We start from the raw sequence: 13,683 nt of genomic DNA, 5'->3' as shown, positions 1-13,683 counted from the left end.
AAACTTCCTCTCTTTTCCAACACATGAAAGAAACAGGACACGAAATTAATTTTGCAGATTCCAAATTGCTCTTTAACATGGAACATCACCACAAGAGAATAATCATGGAAGCCATCGAGATAGAGAAACACCCTCACAACATGAACAAGCGTGACGACACATCCCGCTTGCCAGACATCTGGAAATTAGCCCTCCCCACAAAAACTGACACCAGATCCAGAGGCACACAGAACGCCATCACCAATCAACCACACCAGACCCAAACCCAGACCCTCTCCACAGATAAATTACAGACACCATCCAGTAGCCAAACCATGGTGGCACCTCCGGATGCTGCACCCCCCTGCAATCCCTACACAGATCTGGCTGACACAGGCCACAAAACCACAGCTCGCCCCTATACACGAAGCCAAGCCAGAGCACAACTAAGTGCAGTACAGCCATCTTCTCAGAAAAACTCTTCACAAAGTTCAAGAGGTCAAGACACAAAGACTTTAGCAACTAATCCACACCTAATGACCCACCTAAGTGGTACTCAGGATATCACTCAAGAAATCACTCAAGATATCCCTCAAGTAATTAAGGAACAAAAGAAGAAAAGGCACACTAGCCTGGGAACTTCCTCTCTGCCCCTGTTGCTCTTCTGCTTGCCATGCAATCTGTAAAAGCAACAGATGCCAACAACAGAGAGGGGGGGGGGTCCCACCTGTTCTGCCCCCACAAGGATCAGTTTATTTAGTTATAGCAAATCTGTGTATTAGTATTAGGAAGAAGGAATAACCATGCTAACCCCTTTAAGAAAAAATAGTGCCCCTCTTTTAGATTTCTCCCACCCCCCAGTTTTTCTGCAGCAATGGGAAAGGCAAGACCCTAGAAAGTGACTTCTTTCTCATCCTTGGGACTGCCCTGTAAATAGCATCTCGTCCTTCCTTCGTCCTTGAAACTACACCCATTCTTGGATGCTCTCAGCATCTTCTTTGTCTTCTTCCCTCCAGCTATTCTCACAGTTCCAGCTTTGCCCTGGATTGGCTTTGGAACACCAGAAATTAGACTCCCCCATCCACCCTTTTTGCAATGCTAAAAGTGTTTCTTCTACAAGGGCCTTTAGTAGAAGGTTTTACACTATTGGGACATATATAGTTTTGTTAGATAGTAATACTGAGGATTAGTGAGCTCTAGCCCTGCCTCATAAGTGTCCCAAGTAAAAGCCATGGTAGTAAACCTGCTTTGCATGACTGCAGCATAGGCAGAACTCAAAATTAGCATAACGTAAATTACTGTTAGCCATTTCTAATGAACCCATGAAACAACCACAAGGTGGCAAGCTTTAGACATTATGAAATAGTTTGAGATGTTTTATAATTTTTCCTCTTCTTCTTGTCATACAGATTGTTTCAGTATTTGGGGTCAAGATGTCTAAAGAGCAGGAAGAACAGGATTTGCAGAAATTCCTTAGAGATGTGGATGAAGTTAGTAAGTCAACCATAAGTTTGTTTAAACAGTACCTTGCATGAGCTGAGCATGTCCCAGCCAGTCAGCAGCACCTGATTTTTCACTACAGCATCCTTTGGTGCAATTATAGGGAGGTTCTCCTTCTTTCCTAGAGAAGTACCCCGCTCAGCTAAAGCAGGAGAAATTGAAATTACTGCTGAGCCAATTTTTCTTGAGCTCTACATACTTACACTGCCTTTTTAAACAACCCACAAGTGTTTGAGAGTGGTTTGACCCTCTTAACTTTGCCTTTCAGCTTCCTTTTTACCAATCCCCTCATTTTGGGGAAGTTGCCTCTTTTGAAATTGAATGTGATTGTGTTTGATTTTATTGGCAGTTGGCCCTGTTCATGTGGTTGCTTTACCTTTCTTTCTGTGAAACAATAATAAATGGCCCATTAGTGTTCTACACCTGAGGCAGCTGATGGCAAGAAGAAATGACTTTCACTACACAGGGATTTCAACCTGGATTTTATAAGAGGAATACAGGAAGCTGCCTTGTATCAGGTCTGACTGCCCATCTAAGTCCAACATTCTCTACTCTGACTCTCCAGTGCCTCAGAAAGAAAGAATTCCCGTTAACTAACTGATTATTTAGATCGGAGTTGCCAGAGATTGAGCCTGGGTCATTGTGCAGGCAATACGTGTTCTCTAGCATTCTGCTGTGATCCTTTCTTAAACTCAGTATTTTATCCTCTTTGCTGTACTGACTGATTTGCTGAATTACACCTACAATGAAATGAAGCGTTTATACCACACCTTTCATCTGTGGTACAGCACACAAAGTTCTCAGTGGGTCTCTGTGCAGGGATTGACCAGCCCCAGGATTGCTTAACTTTGATGAGGTTGCTGCTACATGTGCTTTCAGATCATGCCCTGAGTAATCATGCCCTGAATCCAGTGCCACCTTTTAGAATAACATCTGTCGGGAAGTGAAAATTCTGTGTCACTTAACGGGCTAACATTGTTGGTCCCTTTGAAATTAGTCGCCTGTGATGAAGCTGCAGCTCCTCCTGACCACTGGACAGCACCAGAACCATCAGCTTGCATGGATTTTAAAATCAAGAGTTGTAAAACACTTTATTTAGACAACACTTTTCCAGCCATTATCTGACCATTCAAGTAGTATGTTGCAGCTTACCCTGAACACCTTCCTAAAAGAATTAAGAAGCATAGGAAAGACATCTTGAAAGCACCAAGATAGTGAAAGAAGCGGATGATTTATTAGAACAACTCTTTCTAGTAATAGTGTTCAGAGATGCAAAGATTTGATCACCAGACTACACAGCATTACAGCTATATCTGACAAGTTCTGCTGTCGGTAATCCTTTGATTTACTTGTTCTCTGTGTTGCAAAAATTGCCTTAAAAATTTATGCTAGCAACTGCTCTCATGACAATCAATAATTTAAAAGCCTCCTAGTTTGGCTTTTTTTTTTTTAACGCTTATGAGACTATGAGCTTGACAGCTCATTCCATACAATAATTTTGGTAACTCTTTGTAAACATTATTTTATTTACACAGTTTCAAAATCTTTTTGAGTTAGATAATCTGAACCCTGAGATTTGGAAAAAGAGCACAGAGCTTTATAGAAATATGCATAACAAATAGTATTTGGTGACAAGCAATGCGGTACGACAATAAATAACCCACCTTCCCTCACAGACCTCCCCGCATGGAAGGGGAAGGATGACTAATGCAAAACACTCCTACCCTCATTTGAAAAACTGTGTATCAGTATTATAAAAATGAGATTCTTTGAATGTTATTTATATCCTGTCTCAGTTGCTGAAATGCTGTTCACTTTGGCTAGCCTTTGGTTTATTGTACCTAGCACACTATCACATAAAATCTCTAGCTCTGTGATATAAAAACTGCCCTATTCTGCTGCTTCTTTTCTTCCTCTTTTCCTTGTCTTGTCCTAAGGGAACTACTACTTAATACAGGTTTTATATTTCCAAAAGAAATGTTTTTCTCCCCAGTTTTTCCCCATGGTGGTAACAGTATCGAAAAATCTGAAGCCTTTATCAGAGTGACACATCTGTAATCTAATTAATTTTCTGCTCCAGCTTCTCCCCACACACTTTTAAACAAAATGAGGGAGAAGATAAAGATACAAATACAGTGATTATGCCACCATTTTGTAATGAAAAGATTACTGAAAGCTGTTCAAGGATATAATATGGAAATAAAAAACCTATATTCATCATTTATGTAGCCCACTAGTATATAGTGATTCTCACATAACTTTCCACTCCAAACATCAGACTGAAATATATTTACAATTTCATAAACTGCTACACATGGATGGTTCACTGGGTGACGTTGTTAAGATTCAAATACGTATTATTTTAAGAAATCCTCTTGTAAAAGCAGAAAGGAATTGTCAGTCATTGTGATGTATTTATTGTTCTAATATTGTCTGACCCGTATCTAATCAGCTTCAAATTTTGTCTGAATGTTTCTTTGCTGTTTCATGCAGCATAAGCTAAATTGTTCAAAATTGCCAGTCCCATAATTTGCTGTACAATTCTCTATAAGTCCTAGGTATTTGGTTTATTTCCCAGTGTTCTGGAGAAACAATTCTAGTTGTCACAATCATATAAAAAAGGAGAGTTGCCTTATCCTTTGTCATCTATCCTTCACTGTATGACTACATCCTGTGCACTCCCATGGCTGATTTGTAAAGCTGTGTACACACCATGTTAGCCCCAGTCCACATCTATCGTGTACTTTTTTGAGACACTATGCATTTTCATTCTTTTCTCCCCAAATCAGCTTCAGTGTTTCAGTTTGAAACCTAAGCCACATGAAGACATCCTTACCCCCTCTCTGCCCACTGGTGTGGACAGACAGCAGATGACATGGAATCACATGTACACATGGTACTGATGTGTAAATGTGATTTACACAGCAGGGAATAAATAGCCTTGCTGCATTTTAAGCCAGTAATGTTTGCACAGCCTGTGCTGGAAAGAAAACTTTAGGGAAGCCTTTTCCAACCAGGTGTCCTTCAGATGTTTTGAATGATAACTCCCATCAGCCCCAGCATCATAAGGTAATGCTGGGCGAGGGCTGATGGGAACTGTAGTCTAAAACATCTGAAAGGCAGCAGGCTGAGGAAGATTGCCTTAGTATCAGCATAGAGTTTAGAATTTATTGCTTCTTGAATTTCTTTCCTGAATTTCTTTGTTTGTGGTCCTCTGCAGCCGTGGTGCGGCATCTTTTAATTTCCTCTGCTGTCTGCTTTACTTGCAAGGTGCAGGCAGGGGTTGTACAGGTCATCTGAGAAGACGGGAAGATGATGGTTGTTCTTTGTTTTGGTTTTGCTTTCTGCAGTATCCCCAACTCATCTCGCCTCTACCACCTCGTGAATTAGAACTGGCTTTCCTATTCATGACTTGGAGAAATCTCAATTATTGCTTGGGTCATCCATTTTCATATAAACACGAGTGCAACAAAGCCAGAACTTCAAGGAGAGCAGGCGTCCAGAACAGCCAATCTGTTCTGCAGAGATAAAATGCTGACTTCAGAATTAAATCTTGGCCTAGTTGCACTGCTTTGCAAAAACATTTCTTTTTTTTATATCTTTCTCAATGTTTTGAAAGTGGTGTACATCATGCCAACTTCTGAGAAAGCCCCCAAATTAAATCTGAGCTGAGCAATTTGTTCAGCATTGAGTCTACATCAAAATGTTACTTTGCCAGAGGGCAGCACCTGGTTTGCATATTTACAGTATTTATTTATTTTTTAAAAAAACATTGCATATTTAAGTCGTAGGAAGTTAACATAAAATATTCCTTTCTTGAGCATGTTGACTACCACTCTATGCAAGTGATGGGTGAGTATCACTTGAATTCTAAGTTCTTGAAAGTTAAAAATAAATGACAGAGAAATAAGTATTTCTAAGGGTCTTTTTAAAACAAACAAACCAAAAACCCAATATTACAGTTTTCCTTTTGCCATTCCAATTTAAAACACATCTGTGCAACCACAAGGGATAGAAGATTTGTTTTCCTACAAATATCAGATTTGTAGGATTCTAGCTAGAACATCACATTTACAACAAAAGTCATATTATATGATTAACAAATCAGCGTGGCCTTTATAATCTATAAAACAATATTAACAGCACTAACAAAATAGCAACTAAAAGCTAAGTACTGTTAAGTTCATCCACACGTTCTCCATGTCCCCAAAGACTAAAATACACATAAAATACACATAATGCCCACTGTTAAGCCAGCTCAGCCAGATACTGCACTGGCTGGGGTCCTTGGGTAGTGGGCCGTGGTGGAGATGATGGGGTTCTTGGGCCTACCACTAATGGTAAGGTGGATGCTGACTCTGGGTAGCCTGCTCCGTGGCACCTTTGATGAGGAAGTTTGATAGCTTAGTTATTATTAATCTCAGGGTTGTGGGCTTGAGCACCATTTGGGCACAAGATTCCTACATTGCAGAGGGTTGGACTCGATGACCCATGTGGTCCCTTCCAGCTCTATGACTCTATGATTCTATATGTTGCTCTTGATAATCAGGAGGTCCCTTCCCCCTTGAGGAATTCAGAGACAAGCCTGTCCCTCTAGAGTACTGAGTTGTGGCTGCCCTTGGTGTAGAAGCCGACCAAGATGTCCAGCAATGCCCGCATGCTCATGATGCTCTTGCTGTGTGGTGGCCCATCCACCAGCAGGTGCTCCAGCTTCTGCCACACCTTGATGGCAGCAGAGGAGGCTGCTGTTGAGGGCAGGCAAATTTCTATTTGGCTTAGCTTTTCTCTGGTTGGTTTGTTATGCTCTTATACTTTGTTATGCTCTTATACTTTGTATTACCCGGTGGCTTTTATTGATTTGTTTGTTGTCCTTCTTATTTGTCCTTTACTTGCTCGTTGCCCTGGAGGCCGTGTGCAGAAGCAGTGGGATGTAAATTTCTGAAGCCTATTACTCAGGGCAGGAGTGAACTCCTTATTTGTCTGACAACTTTTCTATTCCATGCTTAATAGTTTCGTTTTTCTTCCTGTTTCCAGCCAACCTGATTCAAGGCCTGAATTCCACAGACCCCTCTATCCAGGAGAAAGCCATTGCAGATACAGAGAAAAGATTAAACTCCACTGCTGTCAAATGTGAGGATAAACACAAGCCCACAGTGGACAGAACATGCATCAATACACGAGCCCCGGTAAAGCTACGCTAATCCTCGTACCCTGACGGTACAGGGGACTTTGAACAATTACATATTGTACTTTTAAGCTATTATATAGCAAACCAGGTGAGACTTCTGTTTACAGGGTGCCACTTTTGCCTTTTGTCGAGTTTCTTTTCTTGGAAGAACTATTTAAGGTTTCTCAGTATGCTGCTAATTGCTGTATCATTTCCCAACGTTGCTTAAGTGCACATAATATTAAAACGAAATACCACTGTTATTTGAGAACAGTGTGTGTCAATATTAGGAGAAATAATCTCCTTTTTATAGCCCTTTCCTGCTGTTTCCTTGCTTTGATTGTCTCTGATTATTGTGTTTGCCCATTTTCATTGACAGTTCAGACTGTACTTGGGTGTAGCTGACTGAGGCCTGCACCCACATTGGCAGCACAGTTAGATGTTAGTAGATTGGCCTATGCCACTTCTGACTGCAATGTGAGGGCTGCCATTTTTCACCTTAAAAAAACCCTGCAAGTTGAAAATAGCATTCTAGCCCAGCCTTCTTCTTCTTGTGCTAATTTTCTAAGGTTTTTTTTTTTTTAAAAAATGGCATCCCCTAATCTGTAGCCTGAAGTGCAACAGACCATTCTGCCATTTTGGGGACCCTGTAATCTCACCCTATTTTGCAATCTAAAGACAGTCTGACCATTCTATCACTATGGGACTCCGTCATCTCATTCCACCCCATTGTTCTGCATGTTTAGATACAGACGGACTAACTTCCTCAATCAGCTGTAGCAAAATTAAACTGGCTCCAATTATGAAACTCACACACTTTTTTATTCTGGGCTAGTAGAAGCTTGACACCCCCCCCCCCTGCAAAAAACAAATAAAACACTGACAGCAGGAGTTTTCGTCAAATTGGGACGTTAATTATGAAATGTACAACAGCATGCCATTATTGCTGTTTTAAAGTGTCAGTCCACAATGGCAATTTACCCTATTGAAGTGTCTGCAAAATCCTTCTCCAAATTGATTTTAGTTTCCTAAGCCCCGAATTACTGGGTGGGAGGGAGTTTGTTTTGTTTCCTTCCCGTGGTTTTTAATGCTCCTGGCGGAATTAATTTTGACAGCTGTTGAAAATGTTCTTCTTTTTGAGGTTATTATAGGTTATTATTATTTTTTAAGTGGCTTTGAAAAATGAGCCTCATTTTCTTTTCATGCAGCAGGTACCATTAAAAAAACCTCACAGCCAAGCAGTATGTTGCAGCATGTTCTTTCTTCCTCTGAACTTGCAACTAACTTTTTGCTTTGATGTACCTCTTTTAGGATTTGCCAGATCAGCAGGAAACAATGAATCCAGGTAAGCGGCTCAACACATTGCTCCAGTGTATTTTAAACTAGGAGTACTACAGGAATCTCTGTGATATGCAGGTTGAACAAAGGATGCATACATGTATTGTAAGCAAACTCTAGCCCAGGTTCTACATTTGCCCACGTATGGGTGGGTCTTGAAAGAAAGCCGTATCCCAAGAGACTCCTCTGCTGTTTTTGTTTGTGGGGACGCATGGAGTGAAAAGGAACAGATCCTGTTTCACAGATTGGCTGTCTGTCTACTGTCAACCTATAGACCGGCTACCCCATCAGATCCAGGTAGCTTGCATACACCTCTATGAGGACGGAGTGTCATGGTAGTAGCAATTCTGCTGTTCTTTGTCAGAGCCCTACAATTAATTGCACGTGAGTTAAGGGGTGGGCAGTGTTGACATGTCCTCAGACTCTTTCCCCTTTGCCTTGATTGGCTCCTTCAGTTCCCTGTATCTAGTTGAGGGACTGGAATGCCAGTTCTCTCTATTAATCCTGCGGCATCTTATACCATTAAAGCCACTTTTTCTTTTAAATTCCCAAGCCAGAACTGGTTTCATTCATCTACATAACAAGCCCTGATGGCTTGCATCTTCAGTGTGTGAAGAAGAGCTTTTCAGTATCTTTTAATCACTTCATTATCCAGAAACTAGAAAGACCCTGTCGCCTAGAAATGTGGGTTTTTTGAAATGTAGGGATTAAAATCACTATCACCGCTATGGGTCTCTGTTTAAATGGAAGCTTATTACCCCTGTTCTGATTTGATGTCACATTAATGAAACAGCCCTTTTCAATTTCCATTTCACATCTCAGATATGCCTTTGCTCTTCAATTTTACCTTCATCTTTCCCCTTTCCAAAGCGATCAAGCTCTTTTTGTTTGATTGAACTTGCATCTCCACTTTCTTGGCTTTTAGAGAGTTTCATGGCCGTTTTAGAAAAGGATGCCAAAGAGCGAGCAAGGAAAAGGAAGCACAATGAAGCCTTAGCAAACGGTAACAGTTTGGTTTTGACACGTCAGGGGAAGGGGTGGGAGCTGTCTAGAAAGAAACCTTGGTTTTAACCTGTGATGAAGCTGTTCTGTTTTATTTATTATTTATTTTACAGATTTATAAACCACTGTGCCAATGCTATTGAAGTGTTGCTGAAGAAATACAACCTGTGCCGTTAATAATGATTGTGCAACCCGTACAGCACATAGGCGACAATTATTCACACAATTAATATTCTTGTTCAAAAACAATTTTTTTTACCATTTATCAGATTTGGGAGAATAAGACAACTACTTACAAAATCCCCTGAAAACTTATAAGCTATGTAAAATAAAGTGAACTTCCAGTATCAGATTTTACTAAGTTCTTACAACTTCTTGACTCAATTTTTGTTTTTTTCTTGTTTTTAGGTAAGTTCAAGAAGAAGGTAGGTAATTGACAGGGCCAGTTTATTGGGGTTGGCTGATAGTCCACTCCCTGAGCACAGTTTCCTGGGCTTCCTCAGTAGTCTTAAGCTATTCAGTTCTTTATGCTTAAGCCAAGAAATTGTTTCTATAACTACATTTAGCACTAATAGACACATTAATGGCTCAAGACTACTGAGGACGAAATAGCAGCTCTTCAACTTTATGGATTGCTAGGGCGAAACGGGGATAGAACGCTGGCACCCTGTCTTTCATCTTCACAGCTACCAGGAACATCGCTACCTTCTTGAACTTACCTAAAAAACAAGAAAAAACAAAAATTGCGTCAAGAAGTTGTAAGAACTTAGTAAAATCTGATACTGCAAGTTCACTTTATTTTAGATAACATAAGTTTTTATGGCATTTTGTAAGTAGTTGTCTTATTCTCACAAATCTGATAAATGGTGAAAAACTGTTTTTGAACAAGAATATTAATTGTGTGAATAATTGTCGCCTATGTGCTGTACGGGTTGCACAAAGCTATTGAAGTAGCATACCATGAGATAAAATAGAAAAGATAATAAAAACCAGTGCTACAGTTGTACACATAAGATTTCATAAAATGTCTGGGTCACACCTCAGGCTACAGAGGGAGGGTCCTGCCGCCACAGATTCTGTGACCAGCACTGATAAGGCATAGTCAAAGAACAATTGATCATTTGACTGCTCATGTATCTTCAAATATAGTTTATGGTGGTCAAATATTTAATAACGTCAGGTTATTACTGCTCAGCAACGGCAACGGGAGTTGATGAAGGTTTAACAGGATATGAGAATCTTGCAGCTCAAGTCCTAGTTGTTTATTGTGAATCAGGATGTTGGTTCATACCCCCCACCCCACCTACTTTCCAACCAACATTCTGGGTCTTGCCTAACAAAGGCTTTTTATGCATCTGGTTATCATTTCCACAGCACTGAAAGAAAAAGGGAACGATGCTTTCAGCAAAGGGGACTATGCACTGGCTATTCAGAAGTACACTGAAGGCCTCAAGAAGCAAAAGGATATGCAGGTTCTGTACACCAATAGAGCACAGGTCAGTGTGGGGCAAGAACAACAAATGATGACCACTTTATCCCCACAACATGTAGTTGATTTGGTGATCTAATCTCAGTCTGAATATAACCAGAGCTAAAGATAAAGCCATAGATTCATGGTTGCAATTGAAACAGACCGCCTAGTTTATTGGTAAACGATGCTTTATCTGGAAAATAATATTATTTTCACATTGGAAGATAATATTATGAACTTGGAAGGAAAACATGGCAATGTTATTCTAGTCGTTTGTAACATTGGGTCACCAACTCTTGCCTGATCTCCTGCATTTGAAATGCATTCATTTTCTTTATGCATTGCATGATCCCCCGGACTGTATGGCCTTGGCTTACTTTTGCCCTCCTAGTAACCACCTATCCGCCAACGCATCGCCTGCTTCTCTCATGAGAATTGCACAGCTGAGCATCAGTGATGCACGTTTTCAGGCAAATTTTGACTTTGGGATTTGGCATAGGGGCATTTTCCATTTCCATCACAACATTTTCTGGTGTTCCACAGAGTTGTCTAAATTAGCATGTTTATTTAGTAAACAGTGCTAACCACTGAAACTTTCAGGCTTGCCAAATTATGCGATTTCAAATGACGTCCAATCATGTGCAGTAGTCAGAAGCATCATCTGCTTAAGCAATCTGGGACCTGGATATTCGAAAGGTTTCCTCTGCTTATGTGAAACCATCCCAATGCCCTTTTAAAAAGTGTTGGGCTATTGGGTTGTTGTTTTTATTTTGATTATGTATTTTGTGGTTTTATATTCTGATTTTATTCTGGGAAATGGCCTGAGACCTGCGGGTATAGGGCAGTATATAAATTCAATTATTATTATTATTATTATTATTATTATTATTATTATTATTATTGATAATAATAATAATAATATCCAAGGTTGCCATTTCAGGTCCCCCGCCCCATGCCCTGCCAAAAAGAAATCAGAGATTGTGCCAGAGATAGGGCCTTCTCCATGCTGGCACTAAGATTTTGCAATTCTCACCCCAGGGATATCCAACAAGCCACCTCTTTGTCTATTTTTACATGGACTTTAAAAACATCATTGTCCCTAATTTTTTTTATATGTTTGTTTGTTATTGGTTACTTTCTTTTTATGCTGTGCTGCTTTATTAATTGTGAGATTTTGTTGCTTTTATTATTTTAATTGTAAATTGTCATTCAGCGAATCTGTTCTTAAAAGGTGGGATATGCATATGTAAAGTAAAGAAATCAATAAATTGTGCTAGTTCATATGGATACATAAGAAGGATGCATATATAAGAGGCATGACAGGTTCAAAATAAAAGTATAGATTGGTGGGATTACCGGTAGTATAGCACAGTGGGTTTTAAAAAGGGGTGGTATTCAGCTAAGTTTTGAATACACTGTTGTTTACATTAGTCTGTCTCGAGAGATAATGGAGCGCACCTCTGGGGGTGAAGTCAAACCACTGTGTTAGCAACACCAACATGACCTCCCTGGAGTGCAAGTCTAGGCAGTGTGTCGTCTTCGTCTTCTTCTTCTTCTTCTTCTTCTTCTTCTTCTTCTTCTTCTTCTTCTTCTTCTTCTTCTTCTTCTTCTATTACTCGTAGTCGAGTAAGATTGTCTTCCATAAACACGGTTTTAACAATGAGTCCATAAGTGACTGTGGAGGCCAGTTGTGGGTATGGAGGTCCTGGTCTACCCAGACAACAAGGCCCTCCTCTTGGCCTCGCTGATGTGGTCCAAAGGGGAGGAAAATACGTTTGGCACCAGCTTGACTGCAGGAGTTGACAGAAGGAGGCGTACAAGGCACCATGCATCCGTCTTGGAGACACTACTCCAGATTTGTGTAGGGTTTAATCCTTAGCCTTTTCTTCTCCCGAAGATATCCTGTAGCGTGGTGGTGGTTTAGGATCAGTGTTTCCTTCTCCTACCTTCCCAGGTTGATGAGCCCCATCTGCCCCTTTCTTCCCTCTGCACACAGCAGGTGCAGTAGCTGCCTATTTAACAGTTTGACCCACTATTAGTTTCATCTGCCAGAGTCTGTCTTCGCATGCAGGGGAAGTCCCTAACTAACCAAGGGTTTGAGACCCATCAGCTACCCTCACCTGGTTGACCAGTCAAAGTCGTATCTCAGGATGTGGCCTCTGTCACAGGCTGACAGCTTCTAGGTGCCACAGGTGATAGCTGAGTGCAGGATGGAGACCAAAGGTAAAACTCAAAGTGTTTGCCCTGTTTCCAACCAATACCCTTTTGGAGGCACAAATAATTCAGCTAAATGTGCATTACAGTTGCTCCTTTGTAATGTAGCCAAACCTTCAGCACCTTCAAATGAGAACATAGGCATAGTCTTTGTGGGCCTTTCTAGAATCTAAGCATGTTCAAAATGAGCTACAAGCAGCTCTGTGCAATTCTTGCGTCACCTTTCACATTCCTTATAATAGGATTTGATGTGCTTCATTTCTTGCCAATTTCTTGCCATTTCTCAACAATGAATATTAATAGGATATCTAGGAGAAAATATGGCCGAAAGTTACTGGGAGAATATTGCAGACTCTGCTCTTTGACAAAGCTCATTCAATTCCACTTATCCTGCATTCTGCTCTGTTAAAGGGGATGCAACTCAGGCATGCTACATGGCTACTACTAACATCCTGAAAGATGCTAAAAAATGAAGCCAAATTCTCTGGTACAAAAGTGGTGTAAGACAGTGTGCATCTGTGGCTCCTTGGGGGCTCTTAAAATATCAGAGTCCTTAGATATTTGTGTGTGTGTGTGTGTGTTCTGGAGTATCCATTAGCAGGTGATTCAAGCTTTCCTGGTCCCAACATGTCATAGGGTTGGGGAGCTGACAGGCTTTACACACTGGAAAGCATGGGGTGTGTCGGGGCAAGTTACTTCCCTTCCCTTGGGGTATATCTTGGTCACCAGGTTGTCCACTACAGTGCCTAACTGGCAGCATAAAAACTCCAGGACACATTATTTGAAAGCTCGCAAAGTGCCACTGCTCATCCTTCATAAAGAACTCTATGCACTTCACATCATGAGTGGAACTCTCCAGATCTGTACTGTCATTTTGTCAAGCATTTTAAGAGGCTATTACATCATGTGGTCAGTCACGAACTCTTAGATTCATCTCTCACAGGACAGCCAACTGATGCAAGACACATCTGTAATATTGTAGTTTTGACCTGCAGCTTTTTGAAGAGTCAGA

At 40.6% G+C, this 13,683-nt stretch overlaps 1 protein-coding gene across 8 annotated transcripts in view; it reads left to right on the top strand.

Moving 5' to 3' along the window:
• TTC12 (tetratricopeptide repeat domain 12) overlaps positions 1 to 13,683 on the top strand; it is a 38,531-nt gene that overhangs the window by 2,135 nt on the left and 22,713 nt on the right. For 6 of the 8 annotated variants that reach the window (XM_081889821.1, XM_081889822.1, XM_081889817.1 and 3 more), the window contains exons 2-6: positions 1,389 to 1,473; positions 6,514 to 6,665; positions 7,958 to 7,991; positions 8,910 to 8,987; positions 10,361 to 10,482. In XM_081889821.1, the coding sequence (XP_081745947.1) occupies positions 1,413 to 1,473; positions 6,514 to 6,665; positions 7,958 to 7,991; positions 8,910 to 8,987; positions 10,361 to 10,482 (447 nt within the window). In that variant the 5' untranslated portion in view covers positions 1,389 to 1,412. Of the gene's footprint in view, positions 1 to 1,384; positions 1,474 to 6,513; positions 6,666 to 7,957; positions 7,992 to 8,909; positions 8,988 to 10,360; positions 10,483 to 13,683 lie in introns of those variants that run through there. The other 2 variants (XM_081889819.1, XM_081889823.1) reach the window with 2 other exon arrangements.

Source organism: Podarcis melisellensis (genome assembly GCF_964234715.1).
Source record: "Podarcis melisellensis genome assembly, chromosome: 15".
Classification (NCBI taxonomy): domain Eukaryota; kingdom Metazoa; phylum Chordata; class Lepidosauria; order Squamata; family Lacertidae; genus Podarcis; species Podarcis melisellensis.
This window is presented reverse-complemented; position numbering and strand designations above follow the sequence as displayed.